Genomic DNA, 24,612 nt, shown 5'->3' with positions numbered 1-24,612 from the left:
TACCAAAAAAAAAAAAAAAAAAAAAAAGGAGACACAACAGGTTTGGGAGAATAATGCCCTGGGTTGACACTCTCAAATTCCCTTCTCTTAACATCCATACCTTAAGGAAGTCAGTCTCTCTGAGTTTCAGCTTTCCCATCTCTAAGTTGCAAATAAAAATATCTTTCTCCTACTCCTTCACATTGAGGCTATTTAGAAAATATTTCATGATTGGGCTTCCCAGGTGGCACAGTGGTTAAGAATCTGCTTGTCAATGCAGGGGACACGGGTTCGAGCCCTAGTCCGGGAAGATCCCAGGTGCTGCAGAGCAACTAAGCCTGTGTGCCACAACGACCCGAGCCTGTGCTCTAGAGCCCGCGAGCCACAACTACTGAGCCCACGTGCCACAATTACTGAAGCCTGTGCGCCCTAGAGCCCATGTTCTGCAACAAGGGAAGCCACCGCAGTGAGAAGCCTGCACACCACAATGAAGAGTAGTCCCCGCTCACCACAATTAGAGAAAGCCCGCACACAGCAACAAAGACCCAACACAGCCAAAAATAAACAAACAAAATAAAATAAATAAATTTTTTAAAAAAGAAAATTATTACATGATTGTTATTCAAAGTTCTTAGAAATAAAGGTGGCATAAAAATAAGGATTTCACTATGTAAAATCAACCCCCCCCACCTCTCTTGAATACCTCCCATTGCCCTCAAGAAAACCTCTACCTTCTCAAAACAAACGTTCTCTTCTTTCTCTCCTTCTAAGATTTACTTGACCACCCATGTACAGTCAGTAGGCAGGGGAGACAACAGCTCAAAGGTAAGAGGTATTGCATAATGCCTGCCTCCCCGCCACATTTTTAAGTACATGTTTATACAGTTATACAAGAATCCAACTGGAAGGTTTGTGCTTGTCTTTATTTTCCAAACTCTGTGATAAGTTCCTAGAGGGACCACATCTTCGTCAACTCAGGTACCCAATAGCCTTATAAATACCCTGCAGCACTAATGTAAAAATCTGCGAAAGAGTCACTGTATTACCTGGTCCAGTGTTTCAATATTGTTTCCAATCTGTGAAGTTCCTTAGACACTTTGTTGGTGTCATTTAACCAGTGTTCTCCAAGTTGATTTAGCTGGCTTTCTAGATCTGAGCAGCTAACAGATATCAGAAGTCGTTTCCCATCATCTAGTACCTGATGTAATTTGGGCTGGTATTCGTTAAGGCTGGATTTCAAATGCTAAAATGATTGAAAATACTGGGTCAAAAGTTGAGATAATGCAATTTTTCTCCCCGAAAGATGATAAGTTCTCCATAATGTTCCCATTACCTTTTAGTCAAATTTCAACTATTTGCACCCAAGTTTCATTAGAAGCTTCGAGACTTTTCATCTATATCTAAGAATATGACTTTAGGTGCACTTAAAACCGTCATAGTATAATTATTTCAAGAATAGTGTGACACCAACACGAAGTACAAAATAATGCTTGGTGGAGGCTAAGTTTTCAAAAAGAGCTCTCTCAAAAATAAGAAGATAAAAGGCATTTTAGTGCTTTATTAAAAAACAACAAACTGTGATTATTTCAGGATAGTGTGACTTCAGTGTAACAAGTGGACAACGCTTGGTGGAGGCTAAATTTTCAAAAGGGGCTTTCATTAAAAAAAAAAAAAGACCTTTCTATGTTCTATTGCGAAACAAATACTTCAAGTACTCAATAGAATATTTGACTGCAAGTTTGTTTAGATGCTGTTAAAACCATGGGAAAACCTCCAAAGGAACTGTGGCGACTTTTTACAGCAAGCTGTCAGTTAGACGCTGACCTGGTAGAGTGTCATCCGGTCGATAAGCCTGTCTTCGCTCTCCACCAAACCCACAGTCGGGATGCTGGTCTCCACCACCTCCAGCCGCCTGCTAAGCTCCCGCTGGGTCTCATCCAGATGGGACCATGTCTAGAAGTACAGCATCAGCCTGTGAGCTAAACATCCTCATTAAGGAAGAGTAGTCCTCTTCATGTGCAAATATGCACCTGACAGTCTCTTTAAAGACATGTCGGAGATGCCTGCATTGGGGGTTTGCTTTGGGGAGCGAAAGATAGCTTTGAAGCAAGTCATCAGATGGTGACCTTGAAAAGCACTGTGAACGGGCTTTCACTTCTGCAACTAAGTAGCTGTGTGACCGGGGCAAGTTACTACGCTTCTCTGACCTCCCTCATTTTCAACATTAAAAAAAAAAATGGGGATAATAATATCTCGTCCATTGGGAGGATTATATAGAATAACGTATGCAGCACACCTGGAACACAGCAGGCAGCTGATATTCACAGTCTCATCCTTTACCGCAGTGATGATGAACGAATGACTTAAGTGAAAGGGACCGGTGTGTTTACTTTCCAAAGTAAGTGAACTAAATACATTACATTTGCAAATTTAAAAAACCCACACAGACATTTAAGAAATATGAATATATAGTATAGACATTCTACTAAGGAGAAATCCCAAATCACTTATTCTAAGATTATAATTTTTAGGGAATTCCCTGGTGGACCAGTGGTGAGGACTCTGTGCTTCCACTGCAGGGGGCACGGGTTCAATCCCTGGTCGGGGAACTAAGATCCCACAGGCTGCACAGCGTGGTCAAAAAAAAAATAAAAGAAAATTATGATTTGTATTCTATTTAAAATCAGAAAATCTTTTTTTAATCATGTGAAGTCTTTTTCAATAATGTATAGCAAAAGTCAGCAGTTTTTCAGTCCAACTATTGTGACCCCAAATATCGTCATGCCCAGTCTGAAACTGGTATTCATCTAGCTGAACTCACAGTAAGGCACAGCCTTTACCTAAATGTGGACAGGAAACACCAGGGGCACAGGCAACACATGATGCTGAGTCTGAGACACCTCCGAGGTCATAGGAGGCAAATCGCAGGAACGAAGGTGTCTTGCCTGAAGGGTCTGCTGTGCAGTAGGGAGTGTGATGTAGGGGAGGGGCGGCATCAGGGGCTCACCTCGAGAATGTACTCCAACTCCACACCCCTCTTGTGAGCCCCTTTGAGCACAGCCGAAGCCTGCGCCATCAGGTCTGTGTGGAACTGAGTTTCCTGTAGGACCGCAAAGCTGATAACCTTCCTGAAGAGTGTTTCAGTCAAGATCATATGAGATTCCAGGCCCTGAAAGTACTCCTGCAATTTTTCAGATAGAAAGAGGTCAGCAACTCATTCATTTACTACCTTACGATAAAAATTGCTTCAAACCTGGAAGCTGATGGAACTTGGCTAATATATGTGTGATACTGGTCCTCCCCTGCTGGCCTCCACTTACCCAGGCACTCACAGCTTCCTGCAGAGACGGGGGTGGGGTGGGGTGGGGTGGGATGGGTTGGGATGGGGGTCCAGCCTCCTAACTGGCCTCTCCTGGTCCCCCACTCAAAGCACCTACACTGTGCTGTGCTGCAGATACTCTGTCCCCAAAACAGAGCCCTTCAGAAGCAAGCTGCTGCTGAAACACTCGTCTGCCTTCCCCACTCCTCCTGGTACCATCTGGGTGGACACTTGCTTCCTCCACCACAGATACTGGCCTCCTTTGTCCCTGGGACACATGAGAGGCCGCTCCCCACCTTCAGCCTCTGCCTGCACTCTACCTCCTGCAATGTCCTCACTTGACACATTTACAATTTTTCTTCCTCCAGGGCTGGGCTCGAGCTCCACTCTTTTGTACTTAATACTCATGGCCAAGCACAGCTGGACACACACCAATTGGCATTAATATTTTTAAATTTCCCTCAGAACATACCTACACACAGCAGAACTGCAGGTCTTGTACAACCCTACAAATGTGTTTTAACACTGAGTGCCAGCTAACACTACGTGCCAGGTGCCCTATGAACACTTCAGCAACTAACTCGTTGAATCCTCATAACAACCCCATAAGATACGTAGTTTTATTTCCCACTTTACAGACTCTGCGCTACTCAGTCTAATGCAACATGCCCAAGGTCACACAGAGCTCTCCCTCAGAAAATGGTCTGGTCAGGAGAAGCTAGAACCATTATTTTCAACTGACAATTATTACATCATAGAATCTTAAAGCTGGAAGAGAACTTGGAAGTCATTTAGCCCAACGTTCACAGAAAGCTCATATTCCTATTATCCCGTCTCCCCCTGACAGCCTTGGATGGACTTCTCATGGCCAGGAGGGGGTCTGTTCAATGGCAGCCTACTCCTTTTAGAGTTCTTCATCTACTGAGCTTTATTTCTCTGCTATTTATACTCATTGATCCCAGTTTCCCCTCTGGAATAACTCAGGATGATATTTTATTGCTATGGTCAAAGATTTGAGAAAAACCAGCTGTGAACTTTAAAGCAATGTTTTCAAAGCCAAATGATAAGGCTTTAATAAATCACAAAGTTTTGGACAAAAACCTCTGGGAAAAATAGCAACAAGTACAATTCTCCACGCCGCCCCCACCCCCCGCCCAAATCTACCTTTATAAGCCACCAAAGAGCTACGTAATGGTAGAATGATAATCATCTGTAATCTTAGGGAATTTTTAAAGTTTCCTCATAAGAAATTTCCACTATCTGGGAGGTTGAGTCTCTGAACTGGCAAAACTGTTATTTTTGTAATATTATACTAATAATGCAATTTGTGTGTGTGTGTGTGTGTGTGTGTGCATTAAACAGGCATTCCTTCACTAAGGAGCAGTGTCTAACCTGAACTTGGTTACGGTACACACTGATGGAACACTCTCAGGCTTCCCAAGTTTGGTTATATAGTAAAAACACTTGCCGTCCCCAGGAAGAAACTCCTGAGGCCCACGGTAACCAGAGGCGCATGTACTTAAGGACCAGAAGAGCCAAGTGATGCATGCAACAGACATAAAGCCAGTCCAGAGCTGAATGGGCAGCTCTGCATTCCCAGAGCCGAGTGGGGAGTTCTCAGCCAGGACAAGGGAAAGCAGAGAGAACACCTAGGACTAGATGAACACATGGGTGTGAGGGATGCAAAGGAAAAGGGCAGAATTAAGAATGAAGCTGGGCTCCTTTGAAGAGAGTCCCTGGGTTTCCTGTCCACTGCAGTTTAGGAAGGAGAAAGCCTGGCTGATACTAATCATTAAAATTACTGGTAAGGCTGGTATTCTTTGTTCACTTACAAAATTATAGGAATATATACTCTCTAATTTTTCTGTGCTATTGAGTGCCAGTGGGCTTGAATATACATTTGTTGACCATTTTAAAGAGTAACTTATATGCGTAGAAACTCATAAACGATTGATAATGTTAGGTTTTACTAAATGTATGGCAGTGAGTGAGAATGTGCTTTCAAAACTACATTTTCTTTCTCTCTGTTTTTTTTTTTACCTTATGTTTGTCAAGTAGCTGTTGGATGTCTTCTTTGGAAGACACGATAATTTTCTGGTCTCCTGCCATCTTCTCGCGTCCGGTCTCCAGCAGGTCAGCCAGATCTTGCAGGGCCCTTTCATACTGACCCTTCAGTGCAAGATTCTGGTTCAGACTGCCCCGCCGGGAGCCAGTGGTCATCATCAGCTCATCATACATGTCCTAAGAAACAGACAGATACCCACGCTCAATTCAAACCTACCTCTTCATGAGGTACGTTTAACACCTGTGCTCACAGGATGTCAATAGTTTCCGTGGGGTTAAAACGCTGAAAAATTGTTCTTGTGGCTGAGGGAAACGTCATAGGAAATGTAGCTTTAATTTTTATCATGCTCTCAAATTTTCTAATTTTAGAGTAACTGAATAGAGCATCCTCAACATTTGGTCTGCTAAGCAATAATCAGATTTGGTACTATTCCTTAAATAAAGAGCTACAGAAACAGAGGAGTTTAATGTGAGCAGAAAGCCTTTAAAACTTAAAAAGGCAGTTTTTGCCAAATGTGGTGGGGTAAATAAATAACTATTTAAGCTGGAAAGACATTTTAGCGGACAATGATACACCAAATACAAAATTTATTTGAGCCATATGGACCTGATTAATGTATCACATTAAGGTTTAGCAGGCCAAAATGCCTCAATCTGGAAAAGTTCAACTTTAATGCCTATTTACAGCTATGACGCTTGACTCTTACACCTGACATTTAAGTACTGTCGGAAAACTGTCTAAAAAGGACAGAGTCGGGGCCATGGGCTCATCACATGATGAAATGTTAGATAATGGAATGAGATAGTTGAAATAAAAATGTTCTTTTTAAAATAAGAGGTATTTTATTTTCTCAAAAGTAAGAACTTGTGACCCTGCATTGGACTCATACTATTAATCCCTCAATGGTTCTGTAATAAGGCGTGTGTGCAGAGAAAACCTGACACATGCACTAATTTTTTCTTAATATAACGTAACTGTGTTGCCTTTCAGACGCTACACTTTGCTGGTTTACTATCCCAGTATCTTCCTACCAACCTGAGATCAGATTCTTGCCTAAGTGCCAGATTTAGAAAAACACTAATCCAAAGTGTTAATTCTCTACTCCTGAAAGATGCCAGGAAGCCTGTTTGGATTTCAGCTACCTTTAATTTTTTGTTGTTGTTCTGGAATTGAAACAATGTCTCTTTTCCATTCAAACATGTATGAAATATAAACTATAATTTTGAACTTGAGAAAATATACTTTCTAAAAGTATTAGCTTAAGTATTTTTTCCTTAAAATTTTTTTGGGTGTAGTACAAACAGGGTAGATAGCCTTTTTTAAACTTTTCTAGGTAGGACTGCCAGTTATTAACTTTTCTACAGTAGAAAATAACATGCCACAACTAAACTATGCTATAATGCTTAGCCATCGGAATAATAGTAATGTCAGAAAAGTCTTCAAAGCATGAGAATACAAGAAAATACAAGAAAAGAGTTAAAAAATTTGACACAGGGTCCTCCAACAAATGCACAGACTGCCCTGCAGTAAATCTCAAAATATGTCAATTTATTTTATTATACTAAATATGATAAAAGTTTCAGAAAATGTTCTAAGAGTTACTTGGAAGAAAAATTGGGCCTAAATGACATGAATTTTATAGAGAAAGCCTGAAACAATAGAGAAAATAATTTTTTCTTGACTTCCAGTTAGGATGTACCATTGAAGCTGAATGCCATTGGTAGAAAACTGTACCTGGAGTTTGGAGAGTTCTTGCACCCAAGGCTGCTCAATCTGCAGCTTGTCACCACGCCTTTTCAACTCAGTGATTCCCGCATCCAATTCCTTTAGCCCATCTTCAGCCTGCTGTATTGCCTATATAAGATTTATGACATTTTATTAAAACTCCCATAAACAATTTGCCTTGCAAAGTATGATTATCGTGTCTCCTAATCTGTTCCTCTCTTCTCCACCTAAAACATTTTCCATGCAACATAAAAATGATGGTCCCCCATTAAACAGAAAAGTAAAGAAGGCCCTTTAGTACAGACCAGATATTTTAAAGGTAAGGAGGTTGGGGCTTCCCTGGTGGCGCAGTGGTTGAGAATCCGCCTGCCAATGCAGGGGACACGGGTTCGAGCCCTGGTCCGGGAGGATCCCACATGCCGCGGTGCTACTAAGCCTGTGAGCCACAACTACTGAGCCTGCGCGTCTGGAGGCTGTGCTCCGCCAACGGGAGAGGCCGCGATAGTGAGAGGCCCGCGCACCGCGATGAAGAGTGGCCCCCGCTCGCCGCAACTAGAGAAAGCCCTCGCGCAGAAACGAAGACCCAACACAGCAAAAATAAATTTAATTAATAAACTCCTACCCCCAACATCTTCTAAAAAAATAAATTAAAAAAAAACAAAAAAGGTAAGGAGGTTGGAAGGGCTTAGCATGGAGGGTTGGGAGAACAATGGCTTCCTTGAACAAATAAGGGAAATGGTGAATAGCACCCTGAAAAAGAAGCATGATTTTAAGACGTCTTTAGAAAAAGGTATTTGCCTAAGATGTTCTAGGGGATCGTGTTCTGGTTTTCTGAAACGCAGTTCTGAGCATCTTTGAAGCGAGATGCAGTGAGGAAAGAGGAAACTATGTTACAGCATGGTCAGAGAGAGCTTACTCCGTTGTGAAATGGGAGGGCAAGCAATCAAGTATGAAAGCGACAGCTAGCGCTGAGCCTTGTCTTCCCAGGGTGAGGTCTACAGAAGCAGGACAAGGCATCAACCTGGCCTTCAAGGAGCTTCCAGTCTGCTTAGGAAGCCTGAGTAAACAGAAGAAAAGGAAACAAGGCTGAATACAGTTATGTACTAAGCTTGGGGCAGCTCATCCCTGTTAGAGGACTTCGGAGCAGGGAGACACCAGTGAATCCTGGAGCAGTCGAGGAAGGCTTTTGGAAGAAAAGCAACCTCAGCTGCCCTGATGAAAAGAATATGGACTCCTCCAAATGGCAGATGAAACGCACATGTCTTATTTTCTCTTTCCTGAGTCCCCACTACAACCACTGCCGATATTTTGTTTGCTAGTTTTCTGGGGTGTTTTTCCTTCATAAATCTACAAGGGCAAGGAACCAGGGAAGAGGGTAATACCAACAAAATTTTGCAAAAGCTGAAAATCAGAAGGATACGTGGGAATTGACTTAGGAAATCTGAGAAAGCTGAATCCTAAGCTAGCAGGGTTTCTTTATCACCAAATTAAAGCAACAGGAACCTCTGGAACCCTGGGCAACATGGGGCGGGTGCTAAATAAGGAGGGTTGGTGGAAAGCTGCTTAGAGAGCACTTCGATTCCCAGGTCCCCTTCCTCATTCCACACTGGCTCTTCCCTTCCTTGGTCAAAGACTGAAAGTTCATTTTCTGGAGAAGGTAAAACAGATGTCTCTGGACTGAGGGGCATCAGGCACAGTTGTGGGCTTGAGTCCTTGACTGAAAACAAGGGGATAAAGTGACAACACCCACTGAATGCTGAATGTGGAGCCCCTACGTCTCCTAGAGTGCTGAAGCCTTGTTTCTACTCTCCAGACAGAAGGGGGTGGGCGGGAGAATATGGAAAGACCAACAGAAAAGACCTAAAAAATTTGACACAAGGATTCTCCAATAGCCCACACAGATCATCCTTCAATAAATCTCAAAATTGTCAAGCCCCATCCATTCATGAGTTCCCATTCAGTCTCTCATCCTAAATGTGAAGAGACAACAAAGCATTTCCATATAGCTGAGAAAAGCCTCTAACATGAAAGACAGAGACCAAAATAAGCAGACAAATTAAAAGCAACCTGGAGGGCAATAGATTATACAGGAAAAACCAACAAATAAAAAACTCCCCCCAAAGTCCCTCCAAAACCCTTTCAACCCCAAAATCACTAATATACCAGAGAGATTATAAAAGACAATGCATCTATTTAAAAAAGAACAGGATACTACCCAAAAATGGATCCTTTGGAGAATCGAAACGAGCTCTGAGATTAAATGCATGAGAGCAGATATGCAGAAGTCAATAGAAAAGTTTAGAGTTGAAACTGAGGGACAGTCTCCAGAAAGCAGAGCAAAAAGACAGAGAGAAATGTCCCTTGATAAGAAAGTTAGAGGATTGGACCAGAACATCCAACATCTGCCAAAAGGAGTTTCAGAAAGGGAGACAGACAAAATAGAGGGATGAAAACTATTTAAATAACTCTTAGAAAATGTTCCAGAATAGAAAGATGAGAGCTGCCAGATCAAAAGAGCCCATTGAGTCCCCAGCCCAGTGGATGAAACAGACTATCCCCAAGGCATGTCACTGTGAAATTTCAGAACACTGAGACCTTTGGGAATTAGAACAATTTTCAATTCCTCAAGCCAACACTGGAAGCTAGAAAACAATGGGGCAAAAGCCTCAAAGCTCTATAAAGAACAGACCAAGAATTCTATAAAGAGCCAGGCTATCAGTATGAGTAGTATGTGAGCATGTGACTGGAACATTTTCAGACATGCAAAATATTGAAAAATATATGTAGCATGCATCCTTTCTTAGTAAGGATGTGCACTAAGGAAACAAGGAAGCAATACAGTAAAGAGAAAGACCTGAAGCTCAGGAAAGAGAAGACCCAGCAGAAGGGAGAAGTGAAAGAAATTCTCAGAACGGTAGTAAAGGGAGACTGAAGAAGACAGCTGTGCAGCAGGCTTATGGGGCAACAGGTCTGCTCTAGGTCAGAATGACATGACTCAAAAGATGAATATATCCCCATGCTTCTGCTACTGTTACCTCTTTAACCCAAGGAGGGTAGGGATGGAATTAGCACTTTTTGAGTTGCTTTCCATTTATTCAGTGAAATCAGGAGTAATTTATTTTTATCTCTGGAATTTACATTGGTTGCATTGGTCAATAGTCAGTAAAAGTGTTACTTGTGATCATACATATCCTAAACTTCACATGAGAAATTCAAAGCAAAGCACTCTTATGGCTGCTCAAATTCTGTTTGGGATTGGGTACATTATAAGCCAAAAATAAAAAATAAAGATAGGGCTTCCCAGGTGGCGCAGTGGTTGGGAGTCCGCCTGCTGATGTAGGGTACTCGGGCTCGTGCCCCGGTCTGGGAGGATCCCACATGCCGCGGAGCGGCTAGGCCCATGAGCCATGGCCGCTGAGCCTGCGCGTCCGGAGCCTGTGCTCCGCAACAGGAGAGGCCACAACAGTGAGAGGCCAGCGTACCGCAAAAAAAAAAAAAGAAAGAAAAAAAAATAAAAAATAAAAATAAAAAAGGGTCCTTTCAAGTAGAAGTTATGACACGGAAGAATGATTTTCAATTTGGGAAGAATGAGGGATCTCTGTTAAAAAACAGATGAAATTAGGGTGCAGAAAGATACATATTCAAATATAATTTTGCAAACTGTTTTAGGTGGTCGGAGAGGGAGAGAGATCTAGATATCTCATCCTATAGGGAAATATTTGAGGTGGTCTGTATTTCAGGTGATTCCCTATGGCCTCTACCCACAGAACCATTAGAGGTCTACTGAAACTAGGGTGTGCAATTCTATTAAAGCACACATTTTCATAATTACTTAGTTTATGAAATGGGATGTTCTGTGTAACATCCTTCCCATTTCCTCCCTCCTCCTGAGCTGTCATGTCAAGCACCAGATGCAGGAGTTGGCACTGACACTTATCCTCACCCCCAAACATCCCTAGTGACTTTCCACTGCCAGTGGTCTCCAAGGTGAGTATAAAGTGTATAAGATGATCGATGAGAATGCAACACTATGTCTTTCCTTTATATACAACCACATGCATTTTTAATTTTCAGTTGTGTGTATGCTTTATAACACAGTACCTGCTTATGATTTATAAATAAGTAAATACACGTATATTTGTGGTGTGTGCTTATTGGTTTAACCAATGATGTGCGCAAGCAATAAAGCTGACCACTCATTTGTAGAACACAGTCCAAGTTCTCTGACATTCAACAGGCTCTGCAAGTTGCTTCAAACTTTCTCTTTGAACCCTACTCCCCCTCAATCACCTTTGTTCATTGTTCAGTTCAGCCAAACAGGATTACTTGCTTTTCTCCCGAAGTGCCCTGAATGGTCTAACATTTATGCCTTTGTTCTTGCTGTTCTCTTTACTAGAACACCTTTCTTCCCAGTCTCTGTGTGTCCAAACTTCTAAGTCCAGTTCGAATTTCCCTTTACAAAATTTTCCCCTAATCCTACCGCCGCTGAAGGTAATCTCTCAGCTTCTAAACATCCATAATGCTTCATGTGTAATGCTACCAGGACGGTCTGACTCCCTGTCGAGTGTCATTGAGGTTCATGTCTAATCTCCTTGTTAGGTGGCGAACACGTTCAGGTCAGCGTCTGTCACTAACACCTCTTCCTCTCTCACATTTCCTGGTTACACACAGAAGTAAGTGACAGAGTCAAAGTAATCTGTAAAGCTGGTACTTAAAAACAAAATAGATGACAAACAAAAATGCTACAGTAAGAATTAATATTCCAAAGAATATGTGGAATTTCAGAGTAAATCAGATCTACTCATCGCACTTGCTCTTATGGAAAAAGGCAGCTGTAAATACCTCTATTTGCTCTGCCACAGGCTGTTCAAACACATTTGCCAGCTTCTGCAGAATGATGTATTTGTGGTCAGCCAGTGATGCAAACAGCACCTTCAGATCATTCTAAGGAGGAAAGCAACAGGAAGGCTTAACATGTGTAACAGGAAAATCAAAATGGTTGTAAATATAACACACATTCTTAGAAATAATATACAGGGGTAGGAATTTAATTGTTTCCAGAAGAAACAATATTATCTTATGGGAAAGTAAAAGGAACTGGTAACAATTTATACAAGTGCTAAAAAATTTACACAGTGCTAGATTTGTTATACAAAGCATTTCCAACACAACACAGATGGAGATGAAGCACACAGATAAAAAGCAATATTGGTCACCCGAATGTTCTTATTATTTCTGTAATAAATGAGCACATTTAAACATTGCAGCAGAAATATTATACTAAGGACTTCTAGCTAGTAAAACAACCCGGAGGTGTTGCTGTGTTTGGGGGAAAAATATTATTCTTAATTTTTTTCCTCTCTCCTCTCCTTCCCTCTCTCCCTCACTTCCTTCTTTCTCTTATTTTCAAAGAATGTGCACAAGCTTATAAAAAGCCATCCGGAAGTTTAGAAGATAAACATTATTGGGTTATTCACAATGACCCAAGACATATGAAAAGACAACACAAAAAGATCTTAGCTAAGCCTATTCATAAACATTACTCATTTAAATGTCCAAATATACTTATATTGAGTTAACTTTGTACAGAAAGGAGATAACTCTCAGACTTTTGATACTCAATTCTAAAAGGAATAATGAACTAGAACCAAACTTGAATTATAACATTTTAAATTTTTCTCCTGAAATATCAACAAGTAAGCTCTATTTCTTATTAGTTAGAAACTTCTATGATGGGCTGGCTGCTCATCAGAGTCTGAAGTCTGACTTATCACATTCTCTTCAGCTGGAGCTGATCGCATGGGTGTATGGTACCAAAATGCAAAAATTCTGACTGTCTCATGAGTAGAAGGATAATCACACCAAAGAAGAAAAAAAAGTCTTTAAGGATATATGGCAGCATTATAACACAAAATACAAGGTTAAAGCAAAATAGGTGTATTATGCAGTTTAAAAAGAAAAGAAGAAATAGAACTGAACATGAGATTTAGAGAAAAGCATACGGTCCTAAGAGGCAATAACTGCCACTAACCAAAACCCAAACCAATCTGCAAGCCTAGTTGCAGACTAAATGAGAAATCATAAGAACAGCACTGGAAAAACGATGCCAGAAACAAGGGTTCTGCTTATGAGTTATGACAATGCTTGTGTCAACAGCTGTGTTCAGGGTAAGGCCACGTGGGCCACTTAGAACCATGATACATTTATCTGTTTATATGCATAAGAAAAGAGGTTCCCATTCATTTGAACAGATTCAAAAGAAATAAAGTCCTTATTACCTACATGTATTTAGAAAAACATTAGTTCCATTAATCTAAATGAGTAGATAAGTATAAAGGTGGGTTAGAAATGAAGAGGGTATATGTATTTCCTGTATATCATCTTTACATTTTCAATAGCACATTTTCTAGATTAATCATATTCTACCTCAGGTAATAGAGAACAGAGTTCACATTTCTAGAAGCTGCACTAATTACTAGCAGAGACTAGCCAAGAAGAAAGTAAAGCAGAGAATACGACTGATTTAAAAATTACTAAATAAAAGACTTTAAGATGTGCTGATAACCATACGGATGTTGATTGTTTCTTAAGAATGAAAATCCAAAGGCTTTAACCATTTCTTAATACCACACTTGTGATACAGCAGGGTATTTAAGGTATCTATATACTACACACACAACAGACGTCACAATTTTTTTCTTACAGTTACTAGAATTACTTGTAGGGCATAAAGAGGTGGGCTTCTAGCTGTTTGAGAAACAGGAAGTTTCAAGTTTTAAAATCAGTTGTGTTGCCCTGCTCGTTCAATAAGAAATTCTTTCATTTTTAATTTTAAATAAAATATTCAACTATAAAAATGTCTAGGAAATTTATATGGATTTAAGTCTATGAATAAAAGTTTTAAAAATACAGAATAGGTGATAATTAACTTGTGACTCCATGTAGATAACATACTTCTACATAACATCTACCCATTTTCCACATTGTCTGTTGGGTATAGGATAACGTTAGCGTCTGGCAAAAGCTAATACTCAAAAGTTAACTGGGGGCTTCCCCGGTGGCACAGTGGTTGAGAGTCCGCCTGCCAATGCAGGGGACACGGGTTCGTGCCCCGGTCCTGGAAGATCCCATGTGCCGCGGAGCGGCTGGGCCCGTGAGCCATGGCCGCTGAGCCTGCGCGTCCGGAGCCTGTGCTCTGCAACGGGAGAGGCCGAAACAGTGAGAGGCCCGCGTACCGCAAAAAAAAAAAAAAGTTAACTGGAAAATGAAGGCTACCATTCCAATAAGCACTGAGCACTTAGAGTATACCAGGTGCTCAGTGAAAAGTAAAATAAAATGGTTTGTGACTTGACTTTTAATTATATTAACATTGGAACTCCTTCTCTCAGTTAAATTGGAGCACAGATATTTTGAAATGTCAGTTTTTGTTTGTGAGCTGGCCACCAGCAAGTAGAAACTTGTTGGCAGAAGAAAAATAGAGAAGATGATTGAAAGAGAATTTCAAGATTACTTGTTCTTCTCTTGATCCTCTACCCAAAATAAGCTCCAGAGTATTCGTGCTTAGTTCAGTTTTTACTCTGACTGGCTATGATTACCAGTAACAACTGAAAAGTACCAGAGACACCAGCATAGAGAACGCAATTTGAAAAAGGGAAACATGCCTCCTAGTGATACACCCATTTGCACTTTTAACCCACCTCACTCATGGCCAATTGACTAGAATGCTATTAAAACTCAGTGTGTTATTTTATGCAAGAGGCATTTTAGAGTAATGAAACAAGTTTCCGTAAGTTGCACAACAGCTTAGCTGATTTTAGACATACTGTGTACAGATGTACACGCAATCAGATCTTGCATTCAAGACAAAATACCCAAATAATCAACCCCAGGTTTTCTAACTGAAAGGGAAATGTTCTTTCCTCTCTGTGTACTACACAGCATAACAGATACAAATGCAAATAGCCAGGGCAGGTCATTCTTCTAAGCCACAGACTTGCGACTATTCACCTGAGTATTTTAATTCTACCCGATATCCTTGCCCAGATAGTGGACTGCTAGCGACCCAGTCTTGCCCCTTGGTCCATGGCACTGCTCCCACCTGTCTTTTCTGTCAGCCAATGCCCCCCAGATGCTCACGTCAGAGTCCCTGGAGTTCCTCAGCAGTGCCCCTTTCTCTTGTTGCCTAGATCCAAACAGACGTTCCCCTATTGATTCTGCCTTCCAAATATATCTTGAATAAGTCTACTTTTCTCCAACTCCCCCGCCATCATTCTAACAATATAAAATATACAAACATTCTTTGAGTCAAATCCTGGCTCCAGTTCTTGATGGTTAAATAACCTTGGAGAAATAATTTAACTTTTCCATTGGTTTTAGATCCTATATCTATTATCATAAATACTACTATTAATTGCAGCAACAGTAACAAAACTTGCTGAGTGCTTACTATGTTTCAGACACTGTTTAAAGTATTTTACACATTTTAACTCATTTTATCCTCACAAAGCCCTAAAAGGTAGTTACTGTGGGCATGGTTTAATAGTTGAGGATACTTAGGTCAGAGAAGCAGCTAAGGTTATACAGCAGTAGGTGATAAAAATCATAGTATTACTATTATGTCAATAATACATGTGAAGATTTCTTGTGAATAGAGAAATGATACACAAATGTTTGTGATAATTTTAGTTTACAGTTTTAAGAATGTAAACTACTGGAAGGCAATGATAATTTGTCCCTCTAGATGAATATCTAGAAAATTCCACATTTCCTGGCTAGTGGTATGTTTATTTGACACTTTACAGTATTTTTTTGGAAATCAAAATTGTACATCAACCCCTTGGCCCTAGTTACATGTATTACATGAATCTATTTTATAAATCTTCTGTGTCCGCTACAAATAAAATTCAATTAGAATGTAAGTATTCCCAAAGGATGCTTTTTATTACTTCCTGCATGTTTCTTTGGTCTTATGTTTTAAACTCCAGTTTTATCAACTGGAAATTATCATTATAATATGCCATATATATGAGCTTCACTGGTTGAATTTAAAGTTCTATTCAGCCCTAAGTTTGGTTGGCTAATTTTCTCAACCTTCCACTTCTATTCCTTGAGTTCAACCCCCTTGTTTTTCTGTAATGTTCCTGCCCTTTGTACCTTTGAAAAAAAAGGTAGGCCTATATCTATATAAAAGGTAGGTCTATATCTATATAAAAGGTAGGTCTATATCTATATACCTCAATAAGTATATAGGTAGGTCTATATCATACCTCAATAAGATCCTGTTTATCGTTGAAGGTAGCTGGAAGATGGTGAAACATCTCTTGATAATGTCTTACCTGGAAATTTAGTATTTGCTGAAGCCTTTCCTTCATCTGATGACATCGTTGATTCACTACTGAGTCTAGCAAAGATAACCTGCCCAAAAGACAACCCAAAGTGTCTTCAATGACATCTCGGTTATCACCATTCTCTGGAAAGGCTTGGGAAAACAAGTGCTTGTTCTTATCCATTTCTTCAGACATTTCCTTAATATCTTTGGCAAGAGTCTGGGGTTGATAAGAAAGTGCATTTCAATGTTTAGATCCATGAATTTACATACAAATCGAGTCATTTCCTCATAGGAAGTCCACTATATCTCTCATACTGCTCAGTGATAATTACATCTAAGGCAAGTTGGACCACTTCCTACACTTCTGTAAATATTAGGCAAGTTACTGTTATTTTCCTCAGAAACTTTACATCATTTGCTAATATTAACATATAATATTTGGTGAAAAGATGAGTTTTCTAAAGTGCCATTTAGAAATTCATAATTATTATTTTTAGTCTGTGTTTCATATGGGGAAGATTTGCAGTATACAACAGGGTTCCTACGGAGTTCTCAGTTTTTTCCACCTCCTACATACACAAGACAGAATAAAAATACAAAACATAAATATCTTTGACAGCTTTTTATATTTAGGCAATTCTTTTCTGCATTATGCTGCTTGGAAATACACCTCATTTGTCCCTTATTAGAACTGTTTTATGCTTGACCTTCTTTATATGTAACATTAATTATCCAATGTCAGCATTTCAAGTGCTGTGTAATGTCATACACTCACAGACACGAGCTGCCAAACTTACCTCTTGGTTAAAGAGGCAAGTTTCCGCCTCTGCTGGTAAAACTGCTGTGGCAGCAAATAAACGTTCCTCCACATCATTCAGCCAGGTAGAGGTAGCCGAGACCCCATGGTATAACTTCTGTTCCAAGTCAGTGTTCTGCCTCTTTGTCCCTCCACCCTGAGAAAAAAAGGAAGGAACAAAGGATTAATTACAGTATTTTGAGGAATCAAAGAAAAATACCAGGATGAGATGCTGGGGTCCAGTGGCTCTGCCTTTCTGGGCTAATCACTAGCACTGGGTCTCAACAGCTCATGCCCAGGGGTGGAGCAACCCCCTGGGATCCCAGATCCACAGGAAGACCAAGCGCACCACCCTACCTGGGCTGAAACCTCCTCGAAGGCCTGGTTCAATCCATCCAGCAAAGATGTCACTGCGGATTTATCGTGGGCCTGCCCGTCCCCTTTGTACAGTGGCATGCCAGACAGGAGCCGATTTGGCCTGCTGTAAAGCTGCAGGTAGACAGGAGAGCTTATTTAGGACCAGCTGTACTCTATCCAGGTGTTCTCATTTAGAAATGGACACTGAAGCAGATGCTGGAAAAACTGTGTTTATGGAAACCTCTGCGGGAGAAAAACCACCTTACAACACATCATGTCCACTAAACATGATGACCAGATTCAGCAATGGCAATGTTTCCCTGATGGACTGAGAAAAAAAGAAAGAGAGAAAAGAAAATAGTGGGAAAAAAATGACTGAATTCTTATCATAGCCTTCCTCTCAACTTAATCTTGGTTTTAGCACAACCCATGATGAAATGATTCAGCCGAATTACCAGAACTAGACTGATCCCTTTGCTTTCATGATTCCTTTACCTCCCCCCTAAACTCTTTTAGGCAAACACAATGTCTCCCCAGTAAGGACTATGATATGGCCTAGCACTCAAACGTTTTAATGATGTTTCTGATCAAACTCAGTGTCCTGTAATTTTTTAGAACACCTCATCTTGTCCTTACTTTTCAGGCCGATTAACTCATTATCCTCTAAACATGCCAGGCTCATTCCCCACTGTGGCTGGATGCTCACCACCCAGCATCTCTTTATAATCCACTGCCTTAAATTCCACACCTCTTCTAGCCACTTTCCACTTTTTTTTTTCTTCTACTTTTGTTTCCTTTTTAATTCCTGCTAATGGAGCCTCCCCAGCTGCTTAATTTTTCAGAAATTTCCTTAGTTGGGTTACAGGTTCCTAGGAGCAGAAGCCATATCTCATCCTGAGGCCAGGTGTTCTGCAGAGATGCTAAATACAGTGGAAGTGAACAAAGAAACATTGCTCTGAAAGACTGATGCCTTTTGACCTAATGAACTTGAGGCAAAAAAAAAAAAAAAAAAAAGTGCCTGTTTTTACACTTGAGATTAGTTAAGTATATCATCCAAGTGTACAAAATTGTCAGTAAGGTAACATGAAAAATGAGGGACTTCGGAGTTAAACAGACCTGCATCCCCATCCCTGTTCGCCCTCTTCTTAGCCACAAGACCCTGAGAAATAAAGTATCTAATCTCTCCAAAGAGAGGTAATGTCAACCTCACCACAGCATTGTTATGTTAACACCTACAACACAAAATATGTTCCTAACAGATCATATTCCCTTTCTTTTTGGAAACTCATAGCCGGACGACTTCTTCCTGTACTTTTCTCTCACCTCTTCACACCAAAGAGAAGAAAGTGCTGACAGGGCACTGAGAGAAAAAGCAGCTCTCCCAGATGAGAGCAGGTATGGCGGAGACGTCCAGGTCAACAATGCTGGATGGGTGACTCAAAGAGTCAGAATCAGGGGTCGGGCATTTCACGAATGAAGAATACTAAGCATGGAATGTGACTAGAAATAGCCCAGATTTATCTGACCTAGGAGAGTCAGAAAAGGCTGCAGTCCACCATTTAGGACTGTAAATACCACTTACAGACAAAGGAATGGGGAAATCCTATAACATGAATAGTGCTGTTCTGAAGTCCAGGACATCTACATCTGCGGTCAAGAACTCAAGCCATGAGCCTGAGGAATGTTTGATCAGGGCTGTGAAGAGCGATTCATTCAAACACAGGCAGGAGGTCCATATGCAAAAGGTATAAGGGCCCCGTGTGCCAGGGTGGAGTATGATTTCGAGAAAACTGCCTCTGGAAAGCGAGGGCTTTCTATTCTCCAGGGCCGGAGCTGGTGACGGTCCTGCGGACAGAGGCAAAGAAGGCCCTAGCCAGGGAGTGAGAAGGTGTGAATGCCACAAGAGGCTGTAAACGGAGACGGAGATGAATGGCTCTGTACGACTTACGCACGGCTCTCAGCAGATGGGGCACCTTTAGACATCCCCCTTCCAGGTGATCCTGGCAAGGTGTACCTGCCCTACAGTGCCTGCTTTGTCAGCTCCTGCCATTCCCTCCTCTGTAATTATTGATACCCTTTCTCTTCTGGGGTCAGCCTCTCCCAGCTCCTAAGCTAGTCCGGAGCAGAGCAGTGAAAACAGCAGCTTCCCCAGATCCACAGTGAAGGTCTTAGAACTTGCTCTGATGATACCACCGTGGTGAGACGGCCAGAGCAGGGCTGACCCAGGACCTGGGCTAGGCTTCTGTCTCCAGCATCCTGCTGGGCCACAGCTGTGGTGAGCATCACAGGCTTCCCTGACTAGCTCTTAAGAGGTGAATCCTTCTATCTCTGTTGTTCTCAGGCTTCTGCTTAGGGTGAACTCATAGCTATTATCTATCTGGAACCTTCGGTTGCTATATTTAATTCCACTGGATTTGGCTTGCTTGTTGGAACCAAGTCCAACATCACGAGTACCCACCCATCTTGGGAACCAGCCTACAGATGGACCAGTGACCACTGCAACTGACCCCTGAATTCCCCTCCCTTTAGCTCCACTGAGGTCCCAGTGTGTTACCCAGTAAGATCTTCTGAAATGATTAAATACTGGAAGTAGCAAAAGAAAATAAGATAACTTGATAACTTACTGACAAATTTCTAGCTTTTTTTTTTTTTTTTTTTGGCCTGGATGTGTATATCCTTAATTTGCATCCTTAATTTTCAAAGTTGTGGGAAAAAGGGGGGGGGCCCATTTGAAATTTAATGGTTTACGCTAATGAGTCATCAGATATTAATCTTCTCTGAGGAAAACAGTATCTAGAAGTCAAAAAAATTTCCACATATAAATATATCATTATAAAAGGATATGTGAAACAGGCTTGTTAAGAAGAGTGCAGGATGAGTAATTTTTTTATGTCTTATTTTGGAATTGATAATGAAATATAGGTTGTTGCACAGTTATATTCACTCCCATAGCATAAGCTGTACATCTTTTATATTAGTTAATATGTAAACGCAAAATGTTTGATACCACTTGCTCTTGTTCGTGTTGCAGAACATTCTGAAGCAGTTTCTGCTTGGCGCTAAATTCTTGATGGAGGCTTTCCCATTTCATTCTCATCTGGTCTTCAGCGGGTGACTTCTGCCCTTCCACCCCCAACTCCTGGGATAACACATCAGGTTTTTCGCTATTAGAAGAATAAATAATCTAAGTTTACAATGTGTGTAAAAAGGCAATAAGTTCTAGGTAATTTATTATGTGTACTAGATCTGGCTTCTAAAATTGGAACCAGATTATTTCAGTCATTAGCTTATACGTTAAAAATATAAGTTAAAATAGAAAAATAGAAACTAAGAGTAAAGCAAGTATATTCTTACTCATATGATTGAACCATGAGCACAATAATTTAAAAAATACACTGAAAATAGCTCAGCATTAAAGATAAAAATAATTGTAACTTTTAGAACCAGAAAGTAGACGATAAGACTTGTATCCTTTGACAAATAGCCCACAAACTAATTCAAAAGCCCTAAAAATGCTGCCTAGTCTATTGAGAGTTTTCACCCTGAGTCCAAGGAAAATACTACAGAACAGGTTTCAGGACATGCAATAGGAGTACAGAATGTGGAAGGGTCATCCTTAAAGAGAGGCATAAGGTAGCATCTGAGACTGTGGCTCTGGAGGTGAGACAGACTTGGGTTCCCTGTTCCAGCACGTTAGATTTGTGACTTTGAGTAAGTCACTTCACTTCTCAGAGCCTCAATCTCCTCATCTTTATTTAAAAATTTTTTTTATCCTTTTGGCTGTGCCGTGCGGCACGTGGGATCTTAGTTCACCGACCAGGGACTGAACCCCCGCTCCCTGCATTGGAAGCGCGGAGTCTTAACCACTGGATCGCCAGGGGAGTCCAACCTTCTCATCTTTAAAATGAAGACAGTACCTATCTTGCAGAAGTATGAGAATTAAATTTAGGGAAGATAGGCATAATGCCTATGACCCTATCTGGTCAAAAACAGCCACTCAATCAATGGGGCCTAATGATAATGGTAATGGCAATGATAAGAATCTGGGGGACCCAAGTTCCAATAGGTCCTAGTTTGTCAGGGGTTTTGAGGTCCTAACTAGAACCATGTCAGCCAAAAGCCATACTAGATAGCCATTACTATTACTCTGATGGAAACTTTTGCTCAAGTGAAGAAAAAAAAATAACCAGTTCATTGGCAGAATAATACTATATACTACCCCAAAGCCAATTCTTTTCAGAATAAGTATTGAACACAATAGTTTCTTTAGGTAGGTCTGTTGAAGTAAGCCTTAAAAAATTAGCTATAAGGCTATGATGCAGGACTTCTATTTCTAGGATATAAGAGAAGCTTTCTCACCTGCACACTTAAAGACATGTAAGAGGTTAAGTTCAACAGTGCTAGTAATAGCAAAAAAACAAAACAAAAAAAATGGCCACAATATAAAGGCCCATCAATAAGAAAATGGGTAAGCTGTTGTTGTTACAAGTTAAAATACTATTAAGCAGTTAAAATGAAAAAACTAGATCTATATGTATCAACATGGATTGATCTAAAAAAGTAATGCTGAGTGAAAAAATATCAAAATAAAATTGATACCTCTAATTTTGTTTGTTATATTAGTCTCTGGATTTTTCTGCCTTTTTTTTTTTTTTTTTTCCCCTTTGGCCTCATCCCACGGCTTGTGGGATCTTAGTTCCCTGACCAGGGATCAAACCTGGGCCCTCGGCGGTGAGAGTACAGAGTCCTAACCACTGGACTGCCAAGGAATTCCCTAAGGACTTTTCTGCTTTTTAAAAAGCTTTTTAAATAAAAAAACAAGTTTTAAAATTCTTCTGAAATTATATTTCTTTTTTTTTTTTTTTCCCGGTACGCGGGCCTCTCACTGTTGTGGCCTCTCCCGTTGTGGAGCACAGGCTCCGGACGCACAGGCTCAGCAGCCATGGCTCACGGGCCCAGCCGCTCCGCAGCATGTGGGATCTTCCCGGACCGGGGCACGAACGCATGTCCCCTGCATCGGCAGGCGGACTCCTAACCACTGCGCCACCAGGGAAGCCCTGAAATTAAATTTCTTTATTGTGCTGTTTCTTGGGGTGGTGGACTGCAGTGCATCACTTTTAATTCATTTATATTTGCATAACAATTTAGTATAAAACCTGGGGATATCTGGGAATTCCCTGGCGGTCCAGTGGTTAGGACTCCGCTTTCAGTGCAAAGGGCTTGGGTGCAATCCCTGGTCAGGGAACTAAGATCCCGCAAGCCGTGTGGACAAAAAAGGAAAAAAAAAAAAAAAAACTCCTGGGGATATTTAATATGTATATATTCTTATGTTTAAGCATTGACACATATATAATGCCACCAGCAAATTAGTCTTAAATAAGAACACAGCCTTTCGTTTCCCATAGAAAATATCCTTCTTTTCCTTTGATATTTATATCAATTAATTTCCAGTTGAGTTTCCTTAGTGATCTTGGAAGGACTCCTCCATCAATTCTCCCGTACGTCACATAGTACTTACTCTTTATTTATTAAATTTGTAGCCGTGAAGCAAACCAGGCCCATCCCACAGGGGTTTTCTGACATAAACCAATTCACACTTGATAGTCTTAGAAAATCAGCTAATATGTTGAAGGCTGAATATATAAAGCTTTTCCCTAGCAACGTTATTCTGTTCTTTTAAAAATATATACGTATATTTTTCTTTCGACTTCTGGATAGTGTATAATTTATGGTTGTTTGTTTGTTTGGTGTATTTACCGAAAGGCGTGGCTGCTCTGTCATCAACTAGATTTAAAGGAGATTTTTCTAAAGATTTTGTATAAAAATTAAAGAATCTATAAGTATTTGGAGTAAATGTTCTACAGAAAGCCAGTACTGCACAGCAAATTTCTCTTTAAAATATTTTTATATTTGAACACGCAATTTATAGCTGTTTGTCTTTCATTTGGCTCCTTTCCAAAGCTAAAGGCCAAGGAAAGAAAAGAAAATCATGGCAAGAAAGTTGCAGAATATTCCTACCGCTGCTTTTCGTGACTCTACGTACAATGAGGAGGCAATGTGTGGATGGGTTCTTTGTAAAAACAGAGTTTGGCAAAAATATTCAGAGAACTATGAGGGATGAATAAACATCTTAGAAGAACCGGAAACAGAAAAGAAAATGCAAAGTGAAGGCAAGTCTCTACTCAGAGTCGAAACAGCGTTCCTCGTTTTAGATTTATACAGACACATGTTTATGGCCTTATCAGCATTTTTAAGCCTGAGGACAACAGAGACTTTTAAAACCCCATTATATTTTAACACAATTTGTACAGTATTAGGGTTATTTTAATGGAATTCCTGACTGTAGATGTTATTCATTCCTATTGTATGTATCCATTCCTATTCTTTTAAATTGATATTTATTAGTTGTATCAATATTTTTACTGCTTTTTGTTTTGTTTTTCTTTCCTTGAATATCTTCCTATTTCTTATATGTATATACATATATAGTCAACACACATGTCATATGTCAGCAACTTTATGTCAAACTGAATAACCTAAAAAAAAAAAAAAAAAAAGGAAAGAAAATTCTCCAAATCTACCCTCGCCAAAGTTACTTTTGATCATCCACATCTACTCTGGCTCTTACTCATACATGTACTATACATTCAATTTTATATCACATGTTTTACTTAGGACCACATATACATTTTCTGATATTGTTACATAATTTTTTGTTAAGATTATATAGGCATAAAATTTTTCTTAGGCCTTTTTTTTTATTTACTAATAGGCATTTCTGCCTTTTTAATTATTTGGTATTATAAATAATATTTCAAAAGTCATCTTTATACAATGTATTTCCTCCAAACAAATGTTCAGAAATGAAAACATTGGAGGCCATGGAGTTAAAGCTCTTTGACACATGATGGTTGTCAAAGGATGCTGCTAAATTTCAACCGTTAGCATTGCATGAACACAGAGGTTTCGCTGAAAGTTTTTTTTTTTAATGTTTTAGATTTTAAAGATACTTCTCCCATATATCCTTTCAGTTGACATTCACA

The 24,612-nt window shown here is 40.2% G+C and overlaps 1 protein-coding gene across 1 annotated transcript in view; it reads right to left on the bottom strand.

The window, feature by feature from the left end:
- SYNE1 (spectrin repeat containing nuclear envelope protein 1) overlaps positions 1–24,612 on the bottom strand; it is a 385,453-nt gene that overhangs the window by 111,227 nt on the left and 249,614 nt on the right. The window contains exons 98-107 of the mRNA XM_007458743.1: positions 20,577–20,733; positions 17,570–17,701; positions 17,214–17,369; positions 16,424–16,633; positions 11,931–12,032; positions 7,098–7,217; positions 5,339–5,539; positions 2,987–3,160; positions 1,804–1,932; positions 1,026–1,222 (exon numbers count right to left, since the gene is read on the bottom strand). Of these exons, the coding sequence (XP_007458805.1) occupies positions 1,026–1,222; positions 1,804–1,932; positions 2,987–3,160; positions 5,339–5,539; positions 7,098–7,217; positions 11,931–12,032; positions 16,424–16,633; positions 17,214–17,369; positions 17,570–17,701; positions 20,577–20,733 (1,578 nt within the window). The remainder of the gene's footprint in view (positions 1–1,025; positions 1,223–1,803; positions 1,933–2,986; positions 3,161–5,338; positions 5,540–7,097; positions 7,218–11,930; positions 12,033–16,423; positions 16,634–17,213; positions 17,370–17,569; positions 17,702–20,576; positions 20,734–24,612) is intronic.

Source organism: Lipotes vexillifer, unplaced genomic scaffold, assembly GCF_000442215.2.
Source record: "Lipotes vexillifer unplaced genomic scaffold, Lipotes_vexillifer_v1.1 scaffold639, whole genome shotgun sequence".
Classification (NCBI taxonomy): domain Eukaryota; kingdom Metazoa; phylum Chordata; class Mammalia; order Artiodactyla; family Lipotidae; genus Lipotes; species Lipotes vexillifer.
Note: the sequence above shows the minus strand (reverse complement) of the source record. Positions and strands in the feature narration are given on the sequence as shown.